Genomic DNA, 27,437 nt, shown 5'->3' on the forward strand with positions numbered 1-27,437 from the left:
GGCACAAGTAATGTTAGCCCCAATTCTTGTGTAACCTAGGTGCTTATGCAAGTAAGTACATGTGGCTTACTTAAATCTTATTTATGTTTAGTCTCTCTTGCTGTTCTTTTTTTTTATTTTAACGATTTTAGTTTTAAATAATCTCTACACCCAATGTGAGGCTGGTTCTCACAACTCCAAGATCAAAAGTTGCACACTCTACCAACTGAGCCAGCCAGATGCCCCTGTCATGCCATTCTTTTTAGCAAGTAAAGATTAAGGACCGATCCTACTCCCAACTTTTCTGCTTGTTTTCAGAGTATATTTAAGATATTTCTCTAACTAGTCAATAAAATGTAATATTTCTAGCTTTTTCTCAAATCAGATTTCTGAAATTTTTAAAATTTTAAATATTTTCTTTATTTGAAGGAGAGAGGGAGAGTGAGCTCGAGAGAGAGAGAGAGAGAACACATCAGTGGGAGGAGAGGCAGAGGGAGAGGGAGAGGGAGAAGCAGACTCCTTCCTGAGCAGGGAGCCTAGATTCCAGGACTCTGGGATTATGACCTGAGCTGAAGGCAGATGCTCAATCAACTGAGTCACTCAGATGCCTCTGATTTAAGATGTATTTTTTAAAGATGTATTTATTTATTTTTTTAAGATGTATTTATTTATTTTTTTAAGATGTATTTATTTATTTATTTGACAGACAGAGATCACAAGTAGGCAGAGAGGCAGGCAGAGAGAGGGGAAGGGAAGCAGGCTCCCCGCTGAGCAGAGAGCCTGATGCGGGGCTTGATCCCAGAACCCTGGGATCACAACCCGAGCCGAAGGCAGAGGCTTTAACCCACTGAGCCACCCAGGTGCCCCTGATTTCAGATATTTTAAACACTCCCCCTCCCTTATTTTTCCCAGTTGGGCCTAATAAAATTCTTCAGATGAAAGAGAGGATTCCTTCACAGAAACATAGCCTGAGCATCACACTGAAACCTAACCCCTCCCCCACCATAAGAGTTAGCTGTGAATGTTGTGCAGGGCAGTCGGAACCCATACAGTGATCAGCAACACCCTGAAAGAAGGGAATTAGAACCCTAGGTGGCCTTGATTGATTAGATAAGTATACAAACAAAAACAAAACGAATTTTAATCAACATGAATATGGAGTCACTCAATCAAAGAGAATCCTGTAGATAGGCGTTGGGATTTGGTTTGAGGATGGCGAAAAATTCATATCTGATGTTCTGGTTGACTGGAAGTTAAATGAGAATTAAATAATTTAAATGCAGAATGACTTATTAAGGCTACAATGTCACTACGATTACCATTGCTACTAATAGCTAACTTTCCTGTATACTTACCATGAGCCAACACTGCTCTAAGCCCTTTGCATATGACCATTGATCCAGGAGAGGCAAACAAGATTATAGGAAGCACAGTTTGTCTTTCCTCCCCGAGGTCAACTGAACAGTTGCATAGTGGGGGCTCTTCCTACCAGCTCAGATGCCAGGTTCCTTACAGTTCCGGTGGTAATGTTTTCATCACAGGTGAAGTTCTAGTCTCTGTTTGTCAAGTCTTGAGGGAATAATAGCTATTTCTTAGAATTGGAATAGATACTTGCTAATGTTACAAATAGAGTAGGTAGAGAACTTTTTTTTTCTAGTATGAGGCAAAAACATTTAAATGTGACTCATACTGGAGTACTTGGCTGGCTCAGTGGGGGGAACATGTGACTCTTGAGCTTGGGGTCCTGAGTTCAAGCCCCATGATGGAGATTAGTCAAATAAATAAATAAATAAATAAATAAATAAATAAATAAAAATTTTGACTTATATTTAGAATTTTTTTTAAAGATTTTATTTATTTATTTGACAGAGAGAGATCACAAGTAGGCAGAGAGGGAGGGGGAAGCAGGCTCCCTGCTGAGCGGAGAGCCCGATGCAGGGCTGATCCCAGGACCTTGAGATCATGACCAAAGGCAAGGCTTAACCTACTGAGCCACCCAGGCGCCCCTATTTAGAATTGTTTTAATAACATTTATTGGAGGCCTACACATATGCATAGGAATAAATTGTAAAAATTCTGCTTTTCATAGGAAAATTCAATGTCACTTCAATATACAATTTTCTGATCTGAACTCACATATTGAAATTAGAAAAATGGATATATATTTTAGTGCATTTACATGAAATTGTAAAACATTCTCATGTCTGTGGATCTTTACAAATCTTTTAGTAACCTAAAACAATGCCACTAAGATGATTTTAATATGTATTATTGTGAGCAAGAATCGTGTGTAAAAATAACAAACATTACTTTCCTGGTTTTTAGATGTGTGGTTTTTAACAACAGAGGAGTGGCAGGGGAGAATCTCTTGGTAAGTAAATTTAAATTAATGACAACAGCTTACTGTTTAGAAGAATGATTTCTAGTTTTATAATGAAAAGTACATTCTTTATTTAAAATAACTGTGTATACAGTACAAGTTCACTGTGGAAAAATACAGAGAAGCAACAACAAGAAGAGGAAATTTATAAGACTTGCAATTACATAGTCAGAGGACTCCCCTTAGTCTATGTTTATCCAGATTGTACATAATAAGTAAAATATATGTAATGTATTTCTATTTTTATAGAAGCTAAAGTTCTATCTTGTGACTTTCATACTATATTTGAACATCAATAGTTATTTATCTATGTTATTTTTAAAGCAAAATACACTTACTTTATACATTAACTGATACAAAACAAATTAACCAGTATGGTGATACTTTGTTTTCACTTAAGAAATTTACTTTTGTCATGAAACAGATTGACTGTATGTTATATGCCTATTTGCCAGCCAAAGTTTACATAGGGGAAATATTATTTAAATCTTTTCCTATGCTTAGCTTTTTTTTTTTTTGCTCTAAAAATTCACTGAAATTTTTGGGAAGATTTTCAACTGTTCATCCCTTACTACTCCAATAAGTCAAAGACAATTCCACCAGAACTGAAAGAAACCTTTTTTTTTTTTTTTTTTTTGAGGCATTAGTAGAGAATGATATTAAAACTGTAAATAATTAAGTCATGCTGAAAATAAAAAAGTATAATCTGTTGCTAATGTCAGTACGTTATGAGAGTTTGGGGGAAAAGAGCTCTTGTACTTTACAGGGACTTGGGTCCTGGAGGGAATCAGGATCAATCAGGATTTCAAAAACTAAAGTTATAAAATGTTTATGTTCTTTCTCAAGATCCTCACAATAAACAGTTTGATGTGAAGGTTCACATTTCCTTGTTTAGTCCAGCCCTTTAGAAGTTTGTGAACAAATGGCAGGTGCTCTTAAAGGGAAAGATTTGAATTTGTCAGTGACCCTGGATCCATGAAGTAATTTTTGAGCAGCTCTTGTCTGCTGTGTCTCCTTCTAGGTGCTTCCAGGGTACAAAAATGGGGAGGACATGGTCTGAGACTCTCAAGAAAATAATGTACTGCAAAGTAAAGTCCGATAGGTCTCATAAAGTGAGGGACAAAGATCTGTTCATTCAGCAAAGTTGTGTTGTCTGCCTGTTAAACTAGGCACTAGACAAGGCGATATGGTGGGGAGTATACACGATATTAGATGCAACCTTAACCCTTAGGAGCTTTCATTTAAGTTGCAGGACAGAGTTCAGATGCTTGAAAATATATGCAGTACAGTGCTAAATGTAATTGTAGGGGATGTGTAAAGATGGTTGAGCATAAAGAGAGGGCATAACGAACTGTTTGGGGGAGGTGAGAGAACATCGTAGTGGAGGTAAGTTTCAGTTGGATCTTGAAGGCTGTGGTATTGAACCAAGAGAGGGAATAGAAAGGCTTTCTCAGCATAAAGAGTGAGATAGATAAAAGCATGTACTTACTGGTAGAGGGATGATGATGATGATTTTATCTTAGGTTTACTGAGTACTTAGAATGTATCAGTTATGTCTTTTTGTACTTAGTGTTCAACCACAGTAACAACACAATGATTTAGTTAAGCATAGCCATCAACATCAGCTGATTTACCAGCTGAAAAAGGTGAGGCACAAAAAGATTAAGAACATTTCCTAGCCAGGAAATGCAGAACCAGGATTCAGACCCATGTAGTCTGACTGTGTGCTTATGGCCTTGACCATTATGTCATACTCCCTCTCATCCAGGAATTCTTCTAGAGGGGTTGGGCCAAATTTTGAAGAGTCATGTGTAGAATCCAAGGAACTTACTATCAAAGCATTGACCTTTTAACTTTTTTTCCCAGCTTTATGGAGGTATAATTGACATATAAAATAAGCTGATCATGTCCCTGTTTTAGAGAGAGAACCATGGCAGCAGTATGCAGGAAAGAGATGGAAGGGAAGGAGTCTGGAGGCTGGGAGGCCAGTTGGAAAGCAGTTACTATAGATGTACCCAGAATTTAAAAACAGAGGCAGGAGGGAGAAAGAGGAGAGAACAAAAATGAAGGTTATTGACAGGGCAGAAAGAATACTAATTGTATTGCAGGAAACAAAGAGAGGAAATTCTAGGTTGACATTTCTAGCTTGGCTGATTGGTGATAGGCTCTGATCTTTGCTGATATGGGAAATTTAAGAGCACTGACAATATTTTTAGTGTAAAAGAAAATCTAGTTTCAGATTTTTAGGTGCTTTGAGATCATCCAGGTGGAAATTTCTAATACAGCTGGATATAGTAGATGGGACCTCAGGAGAGATGTACAAACTACAGAAAGAAATAGATTGTTGGTGCACAAGTAAAACCTGGAGCTCAGTAGTCAAGATTGCTTAGGGATGGTTTGAACAGCAAAAGGGGGAGGTCTATGGATAGAATCTTAGAACATAGCAAACAGGAAGGAGGAGAGAAAAGGAAGAGCAAGAAGCTTGAAAACCTTCCACCCTTTGCATTTAAAGGTAATTGGAAATTTACTTTGAAAGAATGCAACAAACCCATTAACTTTTACCCGTCACATTAATTGTTTTTTTGAAAAATCTCCAAGAATACCTCAAGTTCTTACAAAGGGATAGTATATAGGTAAACATTCTTAACTTTTTTTTTTAAAGCTATTTATTTATTTATTTATTTATTTATTTGACAGACAGAGATCACAAGTAGGCAGAGAGGCAGACAGAGAGAGAGAGAGGAGGAAGCAGGCTCCCTGCCAAGCAGAGAGCCTGATGCGGGGCTTGATCCCAGGACCCTGGGAGCGTGACCTGAGGTGAAGGCAGAGGCTTTAACCCACTGAGCCACCCAGGTGCCCCTTAACTTTTTATTTTATAAAACTTCTATTTTATGTTAAATAATATAGAGTTCTAAGCAAGAGGGTAAGAGCAGCTTGGTCTCTGGAGTCATACACAGAGCACTGGGTTGAATCCAATGAACTAATACCTCCAGCAATTATCTGTTATCACAAAGGTTAATGTAATCTAATTTAAAAAAGAATAAAGATATAAAATGGCCAAAATGTAATTACAATTAAATGCTTTAAAACAACTGCTTTAAAAGAGAAATTTAAGGGAGTAAATTAATTATAATTTAATATATACTTCTTGTGCTCTAACAGATCACAAAAATGAGATGCCAATATTGATTATTAGAGCTATCTTTGATATTTAGCTCCCTTGATAATCCTCCTTCCTTCTGTCCCTAGAGCCGTGAACAATTACTGTTTCAGACTAGAGGAACTTATGTTTATTTATACCTCACCTTGTTCCAGAAAGGATTTAATGTAGCTCAGACCCAGAGTAAGTAAGACCTTCCTGAGGGCATAAAAAAGAACAAAAGATGAATCAGCAAAGATCAAACAGGAAGGCACATTCTCTAAGCGAAATTAACCCAGAAGTGCTAGCAAAGGTGAAATGGAGTTTAGAGTAAGCAGTTCTCCTAAGAGTGGAAGAAATGCAAAAAAGAAAAGTTTTGCTGAAATATGTTGCTGATATACTTAGAATTCATAGGGATTACTATGACTCCTACAGAGGAGAATAAGAAAGAAAGAAATTTTCCACTACCATATTGTCCTAATTTCCTATTATACATTGCAGGATTGTGGAAAAGCCAAAAGCCTTGCTCACTAGGAAAGGAGAAGCCTGCACGTTGCCCTCCCTGGGGCTGTTAGCTATGGGAGATGGAGAGTCCTAGTCTTGGTAGACTGACATTCAGATATTCCTGCAGGGTTCCTGGAGCCCGTAGATGGTACATTTTCTTGCTCTCTGCAGATGCATTTTCAAGGATACAAATCTTGGAATCCAAGTTATCCACAAACTCCCTAGTATTATTAATTACTTTATGAAATATTATGCTTCTAGCTTAGTTAAGAATGATAATTTACCAAGGCAAAACTGAGTTTGTTGAAAGCTATATAAAGGACCCCCTTTCTTTTTAGTTATAGGGTCATACAGACTTCTGTATCTCTAGGCACAATAGGAAAATAGCCACCTTCGAAAATAGTCTGGCACTTTTTCAAAAAGTTAAACATAGGATTACCTCCTAGCCACTTTGGAAAATAGTCTGGCACATTCTCAAAAAGTTACACATAGAATTACTATATGACCCAGCAATTCTACTCCTATGTGTATCACTAAGAGAAATGAAAATATATGTTCATATAGTAACTTATACATGGGTATTTATAGCAGCATTATTCATATTAACCAAAAGGTAGGAACAACCCAGAGGTCCATCAAGGGACAAATGGGTGAGGAAAATGTGGTGAATCCATACCGCTGGATATTATTCAGCATTAAAAAAAGAATGAACTACAGATACTTGCTATAGCATGGATGAACCTTGAAAATATTTTTTTAAATTTTTTTTTAATTTATTCATTTGACAGAGATCACAAGTAGGCAGAGAGGCAGGTAGAGAGAGAGGAGGAAGCAGGCTCCCTGCTGAGCAGAGAGCCCAATGTGGGACTCAATCCAAGTACCCCGAGATCACAACCTGAGCCAAAGGCAGAGGCTTTAACCCACTGAGCCGCCCAGGCGCCCCGAACCTTGAGAATATTACACTAAGAGAAAGAAGCCAGTCACACAAGATTCCATGTTGTATGACCCCATTTATATAAAACATTAAGATTGGGCAAATCTATAGAGACAGAAAGACAGTATATTATTAGTGGTAGCCTAGGGCTGGGAGAGGGAGGGTGACAGCTAATGGTAGAGGGTTTCTTTTTGGGGAGATAAACATGTTCTGATATTGTGGTGGTTGAACAACTCTGATTACACTAAAACCCATGAATTACACATTTTAGTTTTTTTTAAAAATATTTTTATTTAAATTCAATTAATTAACATATAGTATATTATTAGTTTCAGAAGTAGAGGTCAGTGATTCATCAGTTGCCTATAATACCCAGCGATCATTGTATCATGAGCCATTCTTCATGCCCCTCACACAGGTACCCCCGCCCCTCCATTAACCCTCAGTCTGTTTCCCATGATGGAGGGTCTCCTATGGTTTTTCTCCCTCTCTGATTTCATCTTGTTTTGTTTTTTCCTCTTTTCCCGTATAATGAATTGTACATCTTAAATAGGTGAATTGTATGGGTCATGTTTCATAGAGCTATGAAAAAGAAAACCCTCCTTCAGGCACTTTCCAGTCAAGTTAGAGCTGGTTCAGCGGGTAAGGGAGTGCCGAAAGGGGGAGCAGCAGCTGGGGGATGCTTTACAGTAGGTGCTGCTCCAAGTGTGGTTCTACGGATCAGTGCCACTCCTCAAATTATCTGATACCAGCCCCTGACACGATGAGGGATGGCAGCAGAATGTAAAATGTAAACACCAAACACCTTCAATTCTAAGCTCCCTGTGGAAGTGAGCTGATTGGGGGCGTGGGGGCGGAGATAGTAATATTCTCTTGGAGAGAGAAGCAGTGCGCTGGTTTTACCTTCTGACACCAGCGCTTCTCTCATCCTGTCCTGGTCCCTGGCTCCAGAGATCCTCTAATCCTGAAAAGCTCATTTTTTAGATTGAGGACGCCTCTGGAAAAGTCGGGTGACAAGCCTGAGCTCATAAAACTGATTAGTGGTCTCAGAGCAGCAACTCAGGCTGTTGGATGGAATGTCTTTGCCTTTCAGCTCTGGCTTTAGTTCAAGTCAGGCTGAAAATCTGGGGTTAGAGATCAAAGGGGTTGTCAACAAGAGGGTTCCTACCTCAACATCAGATAATGGGTGGTTCACTAAGGACTCAGATCTAGAGACATGGATTCTTGTTTCCTACTGGGCTTTTCCACCTTAGCTTTGGAAGCTGATAGGATGGGAGGGACATGATGCTCTTCCCTCCTGAGTTCCATTTTCTGAAGCAGGCATTCAGAAGGGATTTTGGTTAGAGGGAGGAGGAAGAGATAAGGCAGGGCCAGTCAGGACACAGTTCAGTAGTCAGACTCACACCTTCAGGCACTCTCTTTCCTGTAACCAATAACCTTTCTCGTAAAAACCATGGTGCCCCATCCAAGTCTGCTCTTTCCTAAATGCTCCAAAAATTACCCACCCCTGCTTTCCTCCATCCCACTCAGAACAACCCAGGAAGGCTGATGTCAGCCAGATACGTATATGAATGTATTGAATTCTTTAGGACTTTTTCCTAACATTGATAGGTCCAGCGCAGTAATACTGACTCTTGTTAAGTGGTGGGTCCGCAAAAGATTGTACAATTCTCTATGAACAGTTTTCAAATAAAGGAGTGTTTAAATAATTTAAGAATTTCTAAGAATAATAATACCAATGATTTAATAGCTAGTTACCTTTTACTGAATGAGCAACATGGGCCAGGTGATCCTATAAGGTTGCTGATGTTTGGCAGCCTTTCCCTGTGCACAGCAAGGAATTCCCATGCCACTAGATTTCCCTCTTCCCAAGACACTCTAGACCGTTTTATCATTCTTGTCACTGCAGCCTCCTCCTCTCTTGGCTCAGCTCTCATCCTATTTCTTTATTCTTCTGCTCTCACCCTGGTTCTCTATTCTTCTTCTCTCCAAGCACTTGGTTCTCAGCCCTGGCTGCGCATTAGAATCCTCTGGGAAGCTTTAAAAAACACTGACCCCTGAACCACATTCCCCACCACCCCCACCACCCCGCCCCGAGTTCCTGATTCATTTGGTCTGGGGTGGAGTCCAAGTGTCTGTGATTTGTCATAACACTCCCTACAGAGTCTAAAGTGCAGGCTGGGCTGAAGACTGCTATGAGGTGGCAGCCTCCCTTTCTTTGAACCCTGGCCCTGGTGAGCCACCTCTGGCCCCAAACCCAGCCAGGGCAGGGCAGGAGACTTGCTTCTTAGGTGCCTGGACCAAGGGTAACTCCTGTCTCCCTGGGTGATCTGCTCTAAGCCGTGCACAATACTGTGGTCATTTATTGGGGTCACTGTGTAGCACGAGTGCCTATGCATGTAGCCATGTAGAAATGAGTCGGAGTGGAGTACCATCTTGGCCTCAGAGGTAGCCAAGATATTTCTTGGGGCCCTTTGTTTTGTGGCTAGTTTTTTGTTTTGTTTTGTTTTTTTAATTTTTTTTAAAGACTTAAAAATTTATTTGATAGACAGAGATCACAAGTAGGTGGCAGAGAGGCAGGCAGAGAGAAAGAGAGGAAGGGAAGCCATCTTGGCCTCAGAGGTAGCCAAGATATTTCTTGGGGCCCTTTGTTTTGTGGCTAGTTTTTTGTTTTGTTTTGTTTTAATTTTTTTTAAAGACTTTTAAAAATTTATTTGATAGACAGAGATCACAAGTAGGTGGCAGAGGCAGGCAGAGAGAAAGAGAGGAAGGGAAGCAGGCTCCCTGCTGAGCAGAGAGCCCGATGTGGGACTCCATCCCAGAACCCTGGGATCATGACCTGAGCCTAAGGCAGAGGCTTTAACCCACTGAGCTACTCAGGTGCCCGTTTTGTGGCTAGTTATTTTAATGGAAAGGAGCAAAGTCCCAGGCACTTGTAGACACTTAGCCATTTTACACATCTAACAAGGACTAGGTAAAAAGATTTGTCATTAAAGTGTTGGCTTGATATGTGGATGCCTCCTATTGTTTTCTCTGACTTACTATTTAATGAACTCATCTAAAAATAAGATCAGTTTTCCTAACAATTTGGGCAAATCACTATGTAGTAGATGAGGGGAGGATGGTATGAAAACGAAACAGCAGCAACAACAAAAACATGCTGCAGAGATCAGTGAAGAAGTATGATTAGTACTCATGCAAGGATTACTTTCTAGGGACTTAGGTGCACACAAGAATCACAGAGTTCTTTTGGGCAGCATCTTATCCAATATTTCAGTACAGACCTGTGAAAAAGGACGGCTGTAAAATGAAATCTTCTAAGCTCCTGATGACTATCAGACATTACAATAAAATAAAAATGAAATTGAAATTATTATTATCATTATTTTAGGTGTAGCAAAAATTACTATCAAACTCCGCTCACTGAGCCAGAGACCCTTGTGGTGTTAGCCAAAGACTTACCCCTTGTGTAGCACACCACCTACACTTGTAAGTGCATCAGCCAGCTACAATTGAAATGATTTTTTACAAAGATGGGTAAGTGTCTTTTTCGGTTTTCATTTTGCTGGATGAAAAACGAAAATCCTAGCTGGCCCGGTTTAGTATCGGCTATGAGGCCACCCCAGCACTAAAAGAAGGGTTCTGGGTGATGGCTTCTACTGCAGATTAGCAAATTCATCCCCTTCCAGAATAGCTAGGGAGAGTCAGGCTACCTGATTAACAGGGTGAATTTTAATTTGTTTCTAGACCAAAAACAAAACAAAAACAAAACCACCCACTTTTTAAATGAAATTTGCATCTTAAAACAAATGACCTCTAAACCAGGACAGGAAAATTCTCTTCCAGGTTAGGGAGAACTCAGTTTGTCTACTTTTTGGAAGTAGATTAAGAAGAACAGATTATATGTAGTCCACAGATTAATATAAAATGTATGCATTACTCTTTTCCCATCTGTTATGTGTGAATAATTAAGAATTAATTTTACTTCATTATTCTCTTCAGTGATTTTTTTAAACGAACCTCTAAAAGCCATGAAACAAATTACTATTGTTTCTTGCAAATCCTAGCTGCAGTTGGACAATTTAAACAATCTTGGTTTGTAATTATTTTCAGATTATTCTAACTTGTAAAACATTTATGCCCAAACATCTGCTGGAAGATTATCTATCCTATAGATTTTCTTTATCCTTTAGATTTTTTTCCAGAATACCTTTCCCATCCTCCTCTCACTGTAAAAGGAGTTTTTACCTCCCAGCCGAATGCTGCAAGGTCTTCCTTAATCCCTTTTCTCATTAGATAGGCTTACTCTACCTCTGTTCTGGAAGCATGGAAAAAGCCCGGAATTACTGCAATAGGATTAGTTGCTGGTTGTATTAGTAGCCCTAGCAACTGAGAATTAACTAATGTTTTGTTTTAAAAGCTGCTAGTTATATTTTTAGACCTGAAGAAAAGTTCTGCCAGGCCTACAAATTCAATGTATGGCCCCCATTAGTGTCTTTGCTGTGTATCCTGGATGAACCCCTTCTTTAGGGAGTCTCAAGTCCTGGGAAGAAAGAAGGCATATGATATTTCCTGTTAAAATCATCAAGTGTCAAGAGGTCATGTGATATAACTACACAGTTTTGCTTATCAAAAGATATGCATCTCATTTTTCAGACAACAAGTATGTATTGACTGTCAGAGAAAGAGGTTAGATAGTAGTAGACAGACAGGTAATAGATAATGTGGGCCAGGAGCAGACAGGCTGGGACAATTAGGAGTACAATTGGGAAGGGAAGAGTTGTGGTGTCTGGGAGACCAGGGGTCAAGGCTTGGCCTTTTACCTGACATTTATTCAAGGCATGATTTCAATAGGCAGAGTTGATTGTGAAGGACACTTGGAAGATGAGGTGTCCTACAGGTAGCAAGGATGATAAGAGGCCAGCACACAAGACAATACTGGTGGGTGTCTCATTGATGTGACTCTGTACCTACGGAGAAATGGTAAACTCCAGAGCTGGAAAGGTTGCTTGACATACTGTGGAGGGCCTTGAACACTTGGCAGAAGAATGCGTCCTTAATTCAGCAGCGAAAAGCTAATGAAGAATTTTAAGCAAAAATACTGTCATGATTAGAGCTAGAAATGTTCTTTAGGAAGATTAATCTGTCAGTGAATAGGAGATAGGATTAGGGGTGGTTATGAACAAAGACTGGGAGTTAACCAGTTAAGTGGCTATTGCAGCAGTCCAAGTAAGAGGTAAAAAGGCCTGGTAGCAGAGACAGTTAATGCCATACCCTTGTCACATCCTTACCCCTGTGACACTTACCATTCCCATGCACATCTACCTCATGGCTTTCACCTGCAAACGCTCACATCTCTTGGACCGGGGGCCTCTCTAGCCACAGGAGCCTGCTGGCCCTGTGCTCAGGGCCAACCAGGAGTGCCAGCGAGTGAACCTCCTCTAGGAGCAGTCTTCAACCAATGGCTGAAGGGAACTGGTGGAACCCAGCTCCCTCGCCACTCGCTTGGGATAATTTTGAGCCATATTCCCATAATGTCCCAAAGTGCCCCAAGAGGATGGAGTCCCCTGTTGCCCATAGTCACAAACTGCTTGGTCCCATGTTCTTTATTGACCTTCTACCCTCCCTGACTCAGTTCACCATTCCCCTACTGGTGCTTCCTGGTCTCACCTTCTAGATGAACCACTAACACTCACATCCTGCCTGTCTCTGGGGCTCTTCTAAGAGAATCTAACATACCAAGCCTTTACTAGGGTAGAAAGAAGGGGTTGCCGGTGTTTCCTGCAAAAAACACTGAGGAGGAATAGGCTACAGGACTTGGCAATTTATTGGCTATGAGATTAAGGGACAGGGAGAAGGCAATGTCACCTACAGTTTTAATTAGGAAAATATAGATGTCATCTATTATTTTTTTTTTAAATGGGAAGTTAGGAGAAGCAGTATAGTGTTCATAAAGAGAAGAGTTTACTTTGAGGCATTTTAAGTTTGAATTATGGCCAGAACCCGTTAGTGAAGCTGCCTGTTAGAACTTGGCAATTTGGATCTGGAGCTCAAGATCAGGTGAGAGGGTAGAAGGTGGAGAGTTGGTCTAGTCATTGCCTACTGGTGGTTTGATGAAGCCAGGAAGATAGGTCAGACCCTCAGGAATCAAGTATTGACCAGAGAAGCAGACGCAGGCCTAAGACAAGCCTTTTGGGAATGAGTATTCACATTGAGGTTGTGGGAAGACTAACAGGAACCAGGCAGGAAGTGGAAAGCTAGGAGCAGGAGGAGAATGGCATACTGCCATCACAGAAGCAGGAGGAGCAGACGGAAGGAGGCGGGACCATGCCGGAAAGGCTCTAGATTTACTGGGTTTCAGAGTTCTGGCAACCTTGATCCATGCCACACTATTATCAGTTTTGATCTTAATGTCATCCATCTGGAGAAAAACATTTACAGAAAAATCAGTTTTTGTATCTGAGGATACCAGATGCTGAATTTATTAATGAAATCCCTTTCAGTATCCTAGTGCTTTACAGGAAATTGTTTACTGATTACAAACATGTGATCCAGGCTCTGCTACTTTGTGACCTTTGCCAAATTACTCAACCTTGCTGAGCCACGATTTCTTCATGTGTAAATAGGGAATCAAGTCCTTCCTGACACTAAGATTCTCTGATCTTAATAATTTTCTGCAGGCTGTTTTTCTCAAACCCTGAGCTCTGTGTGCACATTCATGTGCGACCGTGTGTGGCTGCGTTCACGTCAAGCCAGCATGACAAGAGTACATGCTGTGACTGTCACAAATAATTCAGAAATGTTAAAGCTATGCCACATGAATAGACTCCCATGTAATAAAAATATCATGTAAGGATTTCTTCACCTGAATTCTTGTTACAACAGGTGCAGTCATTATGAACAAGCCTGGTAGTAGATACTATTCCATTTAGATTTTACAGTGAATTTGTGCCCCTCAAATGCATTTAATCACAAAGGATTTCTTTTTTTTTAAGTATGTCCACTTAGTCTCATATTAGCCGGTGAGGTGTGCCAGGAGTCTTTTAATGTCTCTAAATTCAGTTTCCTCTATAAAATAGATATAATAATGGGATCTTCCTCAGGGTTTTGTAGACACAAGCTTAATTATTTAGTAACTTAGCTCCTGTAAATCTCTCCAGGTTAACCTTTGTCTTTTGGAGAGTTTCATATTTGCAGACCTCAAAAAGATAATGGTAGGCAATAGGTAGCGTTTTAGGCTTGAGTTTAATTGGAAGGATCATTAAAAACTGTGCTTGTCTCGGGCTTCTTATTAGCGATTGAACGGTGGGTGAACATAACCTTATGTGGCGATCATTGTTTATTGGAATAGTAAAGTCAAGAGGGTCCAGGGCACTGCTTTGGTTAGAGCAGTGTTAACCAGACTCCTCTCCGTGCTATTCAGTTTCTGGGGGTTTTATCTCACCTAGGCACACACACATATATTCATGGACACACTCTGACGTTTATTCTGCAGAAAGGACTGCCCCCTCCTCCCACAGTTCAAACAAAGCGTTTGTGAAGCTTTCCTGCCAGAAACAGAGCCCTTATTGATGAGGTTCACTTGAAAATCATTTGTTTGAATGCCTGATGTATTGAGGCATAATCAGCTTTACATATTTTAACATATTAAGTGTCTGTTGCAGTGTAGTGCAGCTGGGGCTATATGGATATATTGTTGTAGAAGAACATCTGTAATTCATAAATGCAACTGGAAATTGCCTTATCTAGAGGGAAGGCCATGCCAGAAAACCACACTACCCCATTAGTGGACAGCATTCAGGATGAAGAAAACGGTTCGCCCGTTATAAACCAGCCACAGCTTAAAATTTGGGGGGCATAATTGCAATGTCTCTTTTGTTCGCTTGTTTGCTTTTTTTTTTTTTTTTTAATAAAGAATAACTTCGGCTCTGTCATTTCTGCCTTTTACAGGTCATGAATCTCATGATTTTTAAATGTTGTGCTTTACCTGTCTCTGCTTACAGACACCAAGGACTTACTGCTGTGCTAACACTGAAGACCTGGAGACTGTTATTCACCACGTGCATAGTCTGTACCCTTCGGCTCCCTTCCTGGCAGCAGGGGTTTCGATGGGAGGGTAAGATTTTTTCCTTTCTAAAATATCTTGAGAGAGAAGTGGCCTTCCTGACTGCTTCTGTCAGAAGATGACAAGCTACAAAGACATTTGAAAATAAATGTTTGATTATTTTTATCTGATTTTACCACGTATGGTTGAGTGAAGGAAGGAATTCACCCAGGCGAATGTTAGTGTTTTCCTTGGCAACTATGGCTTTGTGGTGAAAAGGTTGCAAGTATCTCCTTGGGATCCTCAGAGTTTTCTGAACCTAAGGGTTTGTTAGAACCCTATGACCTTGATTGTCTTCACTTCTTAGCTGCCATGGTGACCTTCAGGGTCCCTGATGTACTCCCAGCTGTCCTGTATGTGTGTCCTCCAGCACCACACAGGAAGCTGACTTTGGAGGCTGATTTTCATCACTCCAGTCATAGAAATAATCACTTCTTGCTCTCTCCAGCTGAAGAGACCTTCAACTTTTTTTTCTTCCAGGTGGTGGTGTTTTTGTTTGTTTTGTTTTGTTGCTGGGCAGATGGACCTACCCTGGAATGCTCTCCTAGAAACTCTGACGTTTTATTGTTAACCCCTACACCAGCTGCTATTTTAAGCATATGAATATTATTAAAATTTGTGCTTCTTGCAGTTACATTGGGGTTTAATTGGAACATTTATGCCATACTTATTCATTTCTACTAATAATTATTTATATTTCTTATTCCAGTGATTATGAACTTAATAAAATCCAAAATTTTAATTATCCAGAATTTCACCACGCTTAGATTCCTTAAATGCTTGTCCAAAAACTACTTTTTAAAATCAACAAACACATGAGGTAGAAAATGGTATTTTTTCTTAATTTTGTAATTGATTTATTTGCCACTTTAATTTTCAGAACATCTTAGAATGTTTCATTACTTGAAAATGAACAGGTTTTCCAAATGATAGATTCTGAAGAATCGTCTTTAACCACAGCTTTTTAGATTCTGATGAACATAAAACTAGAAAGAAAAGAATACATTTCTTACATTAGCATGGAAGGTCTGACTTGACCTACTAAAGGAAGAAATCTGAATCAGTGCAGAAAACCAAGGCGGAACCTCTGAATTGGGCTCAAGGTATTTCTCTTTCCTTTGCCCCATAATGTGAACTGTAGAAAACAGCGTGTGGACTGAAATTTTTCTCTTAATCATATAAATTCTTGACTTTTTAAAGGCCAGACCTTACATAAACAGGACCAGATTTTCTATTCAGAAGCCCCTGGGAAATGCCTATTCATGTCCCTTTGAAGTCTCAGTGCCTGAAGGCAGAACTTGACCATTAGCCTTAGCAGCTGGTTGAATATTAATGTCTTGTAAATTGTTTGAAGGAAGCACCCTTTCTAGTTGCCTAGCACTGTGACACGTTCCCAAGTGGACTTACCACTTGGGGATGTGTTTTATAGCTTGACACACTTTTTTTTTTCTTTTGGAAACGTAACAGACAAAAATGTAGTCTGTCAAAGATCCTAATGTCCAGTGCCTCTGGAGACTGGGGTCATCCCCAAGCCTGTGATGCCGGGGACCACGTAGGGGATTTAAGTGGATACTGAGTCTAGCCAAGGAATCTACACCGTGCTCTACCTAGTCAGGTTTCAGTCTCCTGATGAGTTGGTAAAGAAGCTCTAAAGAATGTATAGGAAATTCTTTGTGTAGATGTAAAAGAGAAGAGTGTACGTAATGAGCCCTGATATGTACTAACGACCTGACTTCAATAAAAATCAGCCCTCTTCACACAGCTTCAGTAATTATCAATTCCCAGATAATCTTGTTTATCAGTATCAGCCCTCCACTCCTCCCCAACTCTGATTATCTTAAATGAATCTCAGATACCATTTATAAATATCTTAGTAGGTATCTCTAAAAGGTAGTTGCTCTTTAAAATACATACGGAGTACCATTAGCACACCTGAACAAAACTGGTGGTAATCCCTAAAAATCATCAGATATTTTGTATGTATCTCATTTCCCCAGTTGATGGCTGGTTGGTTTGTTGGTTGGTTTTACAGTGTGTTTGAGTCAGGAACCAGATAAGGTCCATTGGATTGATATGCCTCTTAAGTCTCTTAACTCATGGATTCTTCTTCTGTCTCTGTCTCTTTTCTTTTGGTGAAAACATGGAGTCCTTTTTCTGTCAAAATAAAACATCCTCGGGGTGCCTGGGTGGCTCAGTGGGTTAAAGCCTCTGCCTTCAGCTCAGGTCATGATCTCGGGGTCCTGGGATCGAGTCCTGCATCGGGCTCTCTGCTCAGCGGGGAGCCTGCTTCCTCCTCTCTCTCTGCCTGCCTCTCTGCCTACTTGTGATCTCTGTCTGTCAAATAAATAAATAAAATCTTAAAAAATAAATAAATAAAAATAAAACATCCTCTTTTGGAGTAACATCTTGATATTATTTTTTCCCCTGAATAATAGTCAAGAAGTACCCCCCCCACACACACACACTTGGTCAGGGATACTACTGGTCCTTCCTACTCCTGAGGCCTTCCCTTCCAACCCTTTCCATCTGCCCATTATAACAATCTCCCAGCACTCTCTGACTTCCAGCCGAAGAAGAGGATCACCAAAACTAGGACTCTAGAATGAAGGTTTTCCAGGAGAGTCAACATCGTTCTTTAAATGACTTAGCGAACCACAGTACTTTATCCCAGGAGTACAGTCATTATTAAGAATCATTTGCAGGAAAAAAATTTCCACTTTTCATCTTAAACCTCATCACATTCACTCTGCGAGCCACTTGGGCTAGGAAAGAGAAGGAGACAGAATTTTTACCCATTTCTCCTATTTCAGATCATTGGCAATTGGAAAAATAAAGAATGGCAAATATAATGAGAAACAGAATTTAGACTATCACCCTTTCTCTTAGTTGATAATGTTAAACTTAGATTTTGACATTAGTATTAGATTAAACCCCATTCTTGTTCCTCTTACCAAAATAGAACTAGATTAAAATCAGGAAAATTGATAGAACCAAAGAAAGGGGGGAAAATGAGTGATAATTAAGAACAACAACAACAACAAAAGGACAGAATAGGAAGAGAAAACAAGTGACTTTGAGGGCAAGGAGCTCTGCCACAACTCAGAAAGTCTAACTCCATGCTAGGGAGCCCTATAGAGACTTATTTTAGGGAGCAAGGGCTCAGAGGCAAACAGGATGCCCACTCAGTCTGATTACTCACAATCTCCGGGCTGAAACCCAGGTGTCTATAGTAATTTTGAAAGCTCCCCAAGTGATTCCATGGTGCAGCCACATCTGAAAACCACTCTTTCATGTTCTGTCTATGTCATCTATGCCAAGGGTTAGCATGACGCAGCACAGGCCAAATCTGGCAATCTGTCTGTTTTTGTCCAAGAGCCAAGACTTGTTCTTATATTTTTAAATGGTTGAAAAAGGTGTGTGTGGGTGGCTCAGTCATTTAAGCATCCAACTCCTGATTTTGGCTGGGGTCATGATCTCACGGTTATGAGATCAAGCCTCATGTCAACTCTGCACTGGGGAATGCTTAAGATTCTCTCTACCTTTCCCTCTGCCCCTCCCCTTCGTTCACACACGCTTTCTCTCTCTCCTTATATAAATAAAGTTTGTAAAAATAAATAAATAAATAAATGGGGAATCTGTCAAAATTAAATGGGTGGCTCTGTCTGTTAGGCATCTGCCTTAGGCTCAGGTCATGGTCCCGGGTCCTAGGATTGAGCCCTGCAAAGGAGTCCCTATACAGTGGGGAGTCTGCTTCTCCCTTTCCCTCTACCTTTCACCCAGCTTGTGCACAGTCTCTCTCTCTCTCTCTTTCTCTCTCAAATAAATAAATAAAATCTTTAACATTAAAATTATATGATTGGAAAAGAACAAAAGAAGAATAGTTATGTCATGTGAAAATTACGTGAAATTTAAATTTCATCCATATATAATGATTGGTTGGAAGACAGCCATGTCCATTCATTTATGTATTATCTAGGGCTGCTTTTGCACTACATAGTTGGGTAGTTGTGACAGATATTGTATAGCCCGCAAAGCCCAAAATATTTACTCTGTGGTCTATCATAGGAAACTTTGCCTGAAACACTCCTTACATAATAAAACATTGACCTGGAAGCGGGGGGCCCAAGGTTTTGTATTTTTTTTTTAAGATTTTATTTATTCATTTGACAAAGATCACAAGTAGGCAGATAGGCAGAGATGGTGGGGGAGAGAGCAGACTTCCCACTGAGCAGAGAGCCCCATGCAGGGCTCAATCCCAGGACCCTGGGATTATGATGCAAGTCGAAGGCAGAGGCTTTAACCCACTGAGCCACCCAGACACCCCAAGGATTTGCATATTCTTAATAAACCCCCAATATCATTTTTAAAAATGAAAGAAAGAAAAGAAGAGAAAGAGAGGAAGGAAGGAAGGAAAAGGAAGGAAGAGAGAGAGAGGGAAAGAGAGAGAAAAAGAAAAAGGAGAAGACAGGAAGGCAAGGAAGGATGGGTGGAGGAAAAAACAACCCATCATATAGGGGATTTCTTGGGACGCCGGGGTGGCTCAGTTGATTGGACGGCTGCCTTCGGCTAAAGTCATGATCCCGGAGTCCCGGGATCGAGTCCCGCATCGGCTCCCAGCTCCATGGGGAGTCTGCTTCTCCCTCTGACCTTCTCCTCGCTCATGCTCTCTCTCACTGTCTCTCTCTCTCAAATAAATAAATAAAATCTTTAAAAAAATATATATATATAGGGGATTTCTCTTATATTTTACTTCATAGAAGGATATACATTGTAAGTAATAAGTATATGCCTTGTCCATTCACAATAGAATCTACTGGAAGATAAATAAGTCTATGAATGTGGCAAGGAAAGAATGAAGATACTTGCATGCGTTTCCAAGATAAAGGCCTTAAACTTACGTTTATGTTTTTCTTCTCCATAGTTAAGGTAAAGTCCATAGTTAGAAATGAAATGTCTTGGAGACCCTGGGTGGCTCAGTTGGTTAAGCACCTGCCTTTGGCTAGGTCCTGGGATGGAATCCCTCATCAGGCTCCTGGTTCAGTAGAGATCCTGCTTCTCCCTCCCCTTCTGCCCCTCTGCTCCTGCTCTATCTCAAATAAGTAAATAAAATTTAAAAAAAAAAAAAAAAAAGAAAGAAATGGGATGTTTGGAGATAACAAACTCATCATTAAGTTTCCTGTTTCTCCCCATTTTAGAATGCTGCTTTTGAATTACCTGGGCAAAATTGGGCCAAAAACTCCTTTGAAGGCAGCTGCAACTTTTTCAGTCGGTTGGAATACTTTTGCTTGCTCTGAGTCATTGGAGAAACCACTCAACTGGTTGCTTTTCAATTACTACTTGACAACTTGCCTCCAGTCTTCAGTTAATAAGTGAGTCATCTTTAAAACCGATGTCTCCGAATTTCTTGGGTTATATTCCCCAACAGAAAGAAAGTTGTAAAGTATAAGACTGCTAATTTTTCTATATTTGTGTTTACATTATATGCATTTTCTACTGTGCCAAATAGTTTCTGTTATAAAGATATTTAAAAAAAAAAGATTTTAAGCATAAGCTAAAAATGTAGATAAAAGGTGTAATGTTTTCTTTCTGGATCTCAGTGGTACAACCCCTAGGATGTGCCCCTACTATGCAGAAGATCACTGCTCTGTCACTATTCTAAATTATCCCAAAAGACTAAAAATGTGAGCATTGACTGTATTGAATAACATGAGGGCTATTTCTCCAGATTTTCTACCTGTTGGTAATCTGTTAGTACCTAATTGTTTTCTAGGTAGTAAGCAATGTATTAAATGTTTTTAGCACAGAATAATATAGTTTCTTAAGCATATGCTTACGTGCGTAGTACATTTTAGAAGCTGGGGGAACGCACTTCACTTAGATATTCTCAGCCCCCACTTAATGTTACCAGAATACTATATTTGCATTAATTTTTCCGGAATTGTTTATATATCTTCTACCATTTAAATTGGTGTGATAACGGGACGCCTGGGTGGCTCATTTGGTTAAGCAGCTGCCTTCGGCTCAGGTCATGATCCCAGCATCCTGGGATCGAGTCCCACATCGGGCTCCTTGCTCTGCAGGGAGCCTGCTTCTCCCTCTGACTCTGCCTTCCACTGTGTCTGCCTGTGCTCGCTCTTGCTCTCTCTTTGACAAATAAATAAATAAAATCTTTAAAAAAAATAAAAAATAAAAAAATAAATTGGTGTGATACTAAAGAACAGAGGTGTTTCTGTTTCTATTTTGATGACTATCACCATCTGTTTTTGGGTTAATTGATCAATGTAATATAAATGCTAAATAAAAAGTCCAGTTAATTTGTACAGGACTTAGGAAAAACCATAGATACCCCAAAAGGTGACATTAAACATTGGATTAAATTTAGCCTATTTATTAAATTACAGATATTAATTATAAAATATTGCTTAAAATATTAAAAAGATAACTAATTGCTCATTGTCACTGAAATGGAGGACAATAGCAAGAAAATTGAAGAGAATGATTTGGCAATTAAAGTACTGGTTATATAAAAAAAAATGACCCCCATTTAGGGATGTCTGGCTGGCTCAGTCAGTAGAGCATGTGATTCTTGATTGCACGGTCGTGAGTTCAAGCCCCACAGTGGGTGTAGAGCTTACTTAAAAATAAATAAAATACTTAAAAAGAAAGAAAAGTGATCACCATTTAAAATACAAGTATATGAAATATAAATTTTAATTTTCAACAAAGCAATTTAAAAATAATGTCTTCAAGTGGTTTATCCAAGGGAAAGCTTCTGGTTTAAATAAGGCCTTTTCAGCCAGATTGGTTTAATAGTAGCAGAGTGTAGGTACATCTTGTTATGAAACAACACTTATGTTTATTATTACAAAATTAGTTCGGTGTCCTTCAATTAAGAAAAAAGTACACTGGGTGGCTCAATGGGTTAAGCATTAAGACCCTTGATTTTGGCTCATGTCAGGATCTCAGATCAAGCCCTGGGTCAGGCTCCATGCTGGGTATGGAGCCTGCTTAAGATTCTCTCTCCCTCTCTCTCTGCCCCTCCACCTCACTCTTTCTCTAAAAAAATAAAAGTACTTTAAAAAAAAAATTCTTCAGGCTACATATCAATGTACTTCTGCTAAGTCTGATTAAGTAAATATTTATTGAGTACTCACTTTGTGCCCTGTGGTAGCCTATTTGGTTAATTATGTACTTGAGGTGGTGTGATAGAGATAGCTATAACCTGAAATTTTTTTACCTTTGAAATTATTTTGCTGCAGGCACCGGCATATGTTTGTGAAACAAATCGACATGGATCACGTCATGAAGGTAAGAGAGAAACATTATGTAATATTTTGATTTCCTCTTCGGAGTCCAAGAAGAGCGCTCATCTCTTTTTATGTTTCAGGCTAAATCCATCAGAGAGTTTGATAAGCGATTCACCTCAGTCATGTTTGGATACCAAACAATTGATGATTATTATACTGATGCCAGCCCGAATCGTAGACTGAAATCAGTGGGAATTCCAGTGTTGTGTCTGAATTCTGTGGATGATGTTTTCTCACCAAGTCATGGTAAAATTCACATTATTTTTTGTACGTTTTGACATGAATTGGCTGTTTTAAAATCCTGGTTCTTTTTTTTTTTTTTAAGAAAATAAAGTAATGAGAAATTAAATGTCATATAAATTGTTTTCCAGTGGAATAGAAAAAAATAGCTAGATATTCGTAATTTAGTATCTAAATGGGTGAAGTCACTTTAAATGCTTTCACAGACCCTTATCTAGTTCGTTATGAGAGTCTTCAAGTGAATTATGTCTCTGAATATTTTGCTTGTTCTAACTTTTTATAACCTTTCCTTTTTATCAAATACACTGTCCTTTGGACAGATTATGTGACAATATCTTTGCCTCAAAAGTTCATTGCCATCACTTGCCTTTTCTTCCTCAGATTCTTAAGCAGAAGGCTTTGGAGTTTTTCTCCCCTTTAAACTGGGAGGAAAACTTGAGACTTTATAGACATGATGTTCTTGACTATCTCCATGAGTGTAGCACATTTCATCCCATTTGAAGGGAAACAGTCTTTGCTTTTCCCTGGATATTGTATAAAAGAAAATTATGCCCAGATTAACTTCCTCACTCTCTTAATTTAAGAAATAAGGAATTTCATAGCAAAGATATATATGCATGTGTTCATATATTGAAGCAATGTAAGATGATTAGAAATCATCCTAAGTACCAGCAGACTTGACCCATACTTCTTTCCTTTTTCTTTTAAAGTTAACATATAATGTGTTATTTGTTTCAGGGTACAGGTCTGTGATTCATCAGTCTTTCACAATTCATAGCACTCCCCATAGCACATATTCTAATTATTTTTCTAATGAAATTACACAAAGCCTTTTTTTTTTTTAATGTTTTACTTATTTATTTGAGAGAGAGAAAGCACAAGCAGGGGGAACAGCAGAAGGAGAGGGAGAAGCAGGCTCCCCACTGAGCACAGAGCCAGACCCCAACCCAATACAACATAGGCTTGATCCCAGGACCCTGAGAGCATGACGTAGCTCAAGGCAGACACTCAGCCTCACCCAACTGAGCCACGCAGTCTCCCTAAAAAAGGCTTTTTTAAAAAAGTTTTTTAAAAAAGATTTTATTTATTTGACACAGAGAGAGAGAGAGAGAGATCACAAGTAGGTAGAGAAGCAGGCAGTGGGTGGCAGGGGACACAGGCCCCCCACTGAGCAGAGAGCCCAATGCAGGGCTGATCCCAGGGTCCTGGGATCATGACCTGAGCTGAAGGCAAGGGCTCAACCCACTGAGCCACCCAGGCGCCTCTCCCCAAAAATGCTTTTTATAAATTTTTTTCTCACTTCCCCCCAAATACTTCAAAAACATTTTCCCCTGAGTACTTCATTAAAAAAAAAGTTAATCTGACTATAAACACATGTATTGTCAACATTTCAGAAAATCTCCAAAGTATATAAAAGTACAAATCACCTATCATTTGATTGTGTGACTTATGATTAATCAGAAATAACTTTAGATGGTGGGGACTTTTTGGCCTTTCACCACAAATCAAGAAATGAAACTGTGAACTTTAGTTTTAGATGAATTACATGGTGGCTATTTAGCCTCCTTTCACTGGATTAAGAAAGTGTAGTACTTTTCCTTTCTTAATATTTAATATTATATTAACATATAATTTAATTATGTTATTCAATATTTAATTAAATATTATTTAATATTTAATATTTTATTAACATATATTAAATATTAGAAATATTTAATATTTCTTAATATTTTACCAATATTTAATAATATTTCATAATAATTTCTCTTATCAACCACAATTTCTCATCATGTTAACCTGCCCCACTTTGTTGAAATTTAAATTCATTATTCCCTATTCTTTCCCAAGCTCTTAAGATAATCTTGCCACTTTGAAATAGTAGGCAACTGTCTGCATCCTGAGAACACAGTCAGCCAGCGTCTTTCACATGACTCAGTGGGGGCACAGCCTTTGTTCTTGTGATAGGACTGTAACTATCAGTGTCAGAAATTCCCGAGTGTATCCAGAGTGTGAAATTGGGACTCATAACATAATAATTCCATCAGAGGCAAGTGAAGCATTCTAAATCAAAGCCTTTAATGTAACTTGAAAAAAGAAAAGCAAAAATAAGATGTCATTTCACCTTATCCTGCTCTTGAGCTCACACATCTTATCCCAAGATAGGAAATACTCTTCTTTAGATGGGGCTGGCCAAGGATATGAGTTTAGGGCCCCTTTGGGCAAGGACTTGGCTTGCTGGGCCTTGATGTAGGATCTTGAAATTTATTCTTCGCAGAGCATTGCGTAAAGGGGTCAAACTGAGCGCATCGTCTGAACAAGCAATTTGGACACAGCAATAGCTCCATCTTGTAAGGGTCTCAGTTCTAGAGGGTGTCAGTTTCCTTTCCTTCATTAGAAGGGTACGGGATAGAGAGATCTTACCTTTAATTAGCTCATTTACCCTTAAGACTCTGTTCCAAGATATGAAGATCTAAATACTGCTACAACCATATTATCTTAATGAAGGAGATAAGATTTAGCAGTATCTGAATTTAAAACATTTCTCATGCCAGGTTGTGATTCGTTATAGATCTTAAATCAAAACATTTTCATTGGGATGCCTGGGTGGCTCAGTCGGTTAAGTGGCTGCCTTCGGCTCAGGTCATGATCCCAGTGTCCTGGGAGCAGGTCCCACATTGGGCTCCTTGCTCCATAGGGAGCCTGCTTCCCCTCACCCCTCTCTCTGCCTGCCTCTTTGCCTGCCTGTACTCTCTCTATCTCTCTGACAAATAAATAAATAAAATCTTTAAAATAAAATCAAATCTTTAAAAATCAAATCTTTAAAAAATCTTTTTTTTTTTAAAGATTTTATTTATTTATTTGACAGACAGAGATCACAAGTAGGCAGAGGCAGGCAGAGAGAGAGAGGAGGAAGCAGGCTCCCTGCTGAGCAGAGAGCCCAATGTGGTACTCAATCCCAGTACCCCGAGATCATGACCTGAGCCGAAGGCAGCGGCTTAACCCACTGAGCCACCCAGGTGCCCCTTTAAAACATTTTCATTGTAAACTCTAAGCATGGAAGAAAAAATAAAAATAAAACAACTTCAATTCACATGCCTTAGAGTGAAGTTTTTACTCAGGATATGTTTTGTTGGGTATAGAAAAAGATTGTCATTACCACAGAGTTATTTAAATATAGCAGCTATATTTTCAAAATAAAATTTTTCTTTCTCCTGACTACACATAGAATGCCAGACCATGAAGGGGCATCTGGATGGCTCAGTTGATTAAGCGTCTGCCTTTGGCTCAGTTCATGATCCCGGAGTCCTAGGATGGAGCCCCATGTCGGGCTCCCTGCTCAGTGGGGAGCCTGCTTCTCCCCTTTCCTTCTGACACTCCTCTTGCTTGTGCTCTCTCACTCTCTCTCTGTGAAATAAATAAATAAAAATCTTAAAAAAAAATTCAGATCACAAACTCAAAGAAAGAAAGAAAAAGAAAAGAAGAAAGGAAGGAAGACAAGGAAGAAAAAGAAAAAATAATCCCCAGTGTTTAAGCCCAAAGATAAACACTATTGCCACTTGGGAGTATTTCTTTCCACTCTTTTTTGCTATCTATATATGTTTTTACTATATAAATTAATTATATAATTTTGAGTCCTTAATTGGCCAACAATTGACCCCTCAGGAATCTAACGTCATGTAAAATTAACCAGTCATGCACAAAGAATTTATCATTCTCACAAAGGTGATAAGATTAGTTCTTGTTTTCCTGGTGTAATACCTAAGTGGGGATCTTAGAACATAATGTAAGTATTCGCCATTCCTTGAATCACCTTACTTTATTTTCTCAAAACAAGACTGGGCCTTTTTATACTTTTAGGTTATGAGTAAATACTTGGATTGATTCTTCCAAAAATGGTGGTTTAGTACATAACTGTAAACATGATCTGTTGTAAGAATATAAATGGTTGATATAAATTAGTGAGACTTATTCCGTTAGCCGTACTCATTACAAATATTTACTTATGTAATTGTGTTTCAACTTATAATGATTAGAAGTGATAAGAGCATGCACTTTTCATAACAAAACTGAGTAATAATTATGTATTTTTCTTCTCTTTTCCTTCTCTTACCTCCCCTCTTCTTTCATCTTTTTCTTTCCCCAAGCTATTCCAATTGAAACTGCCAAGCAAAACCCTAATGTTGCTTTGGTCCTTACTTCTTATGGAGGCCATATTGGTTTTCTGGAAGGAATCTGGCCAAGGCAGTCCACTTACATGGATCGAGTCTTCAAGCAGTTTGTGCAGGCCATGGTTGAACATGGACATGAACTCTCCAGCATGTAGCTCCTTAGGTGCATTTGGTCTGAACCACCATATAAAGGCAACTCAGCTTAGTGCACAAATCTTAACTACTGTATATAAAGCAGATAAGCCAGCAGGTGGTGAAGAGGTCCAGAATGACATGCAAAAACCACTTTTTTGGGAAAACAAAACAACTTTGTAGCAAGAAATGAAATAGAGATTTAGATTGTAACTTACGTAGATTTTATTTTTACTACGCCTTACCAAGTATGACCTTAAATAAAGTAGTCAAACATGGAATTGCACTTAACCAAAACTGTTGTGTAAAAAAGATTTTAATTCCTCAGGGTTTTAATTTAGGCTGGTATTTTTTTAGATTACTCATTTTAGGTGACTTAATGGTACTTTAATAACTGTTAAGAGATTTTGATTATTAGAATGTAAGTTATAAGTTGGAACATTCCTAAGGGTATTTATACCTAATGATGATAATGTGAAAACTGAATGAGATCAAATACAACGCGCTAAATATTTTACGTATTCTAACTTTAAAAGGCAAATGCAACAA

The 27,437-nt window shown here is 39.0% G+C and overlaps 1 protein-coding gene and 1 non-coding gene across 2 annotated transcripts in view; one reads left to right on the forward strand and one right to left on the reverse strand.

The window, feature by feature from the left end:
• The window catches only part of ABHD3 (abhydrolase domain containing 3, phospholipase), a 42,596-nt gene extending 15,522 nt beyond the window's left edge, over window positions 1-27,074 (forward strand). The window contains exons 4-9 of the mRNA XM_032310544.1: window positions 2,305-2,350; window positions 14,940-15,052; window positions 20,236-20,409; window positions 22,300-22,348; window positions 22,428-22,593; window positions 26,733-27,074. Coding sequence (XP_032166435.1) covers window positions 2,305-2,350; window positions 14,940-15,052; window positions 20,236-20,409; window positions 22,300-22,348; window positions 22,428-22,593; window positions 26,733-26,911 — 727 coding nt within the window. The 3' untranslated portion in view covers window positions 26,912-27,074. The remainder of the gene's footprint in view (window positions 1-2,304; window positions 2,351-14,939; window positions 15,053-20,235; window positions 20,410-22,299; window positions 22,349-22,427; window positions 22,594-26,732) is intronic.
• Window positions 10,326-10,478, reverse strand: LOC116572555. The gene has a single exon (XR_004278404.1). It is a non-coding gene; the product is annotated as a small nucleolar RNA SNORA62/SNORA6 family (small nucleolar RNA).
• Window positions 27,075-27,437: the final 363 nt, after the last annotated feature.

This window comes from Mustela erminea, chromosome 13, assembly GCF_009829155.1.
Source record: "Mustela erminea isolate mMusErm1 chromosome 13, mMusErm1.Pri, whole genome shotgun sequence".
NCBI classification, from domain to species: Eukaryota; Metazoa; Chordata; class Mammalia; order Carnivora; family Mustelidae; genus Mustela; species Mustela erminea.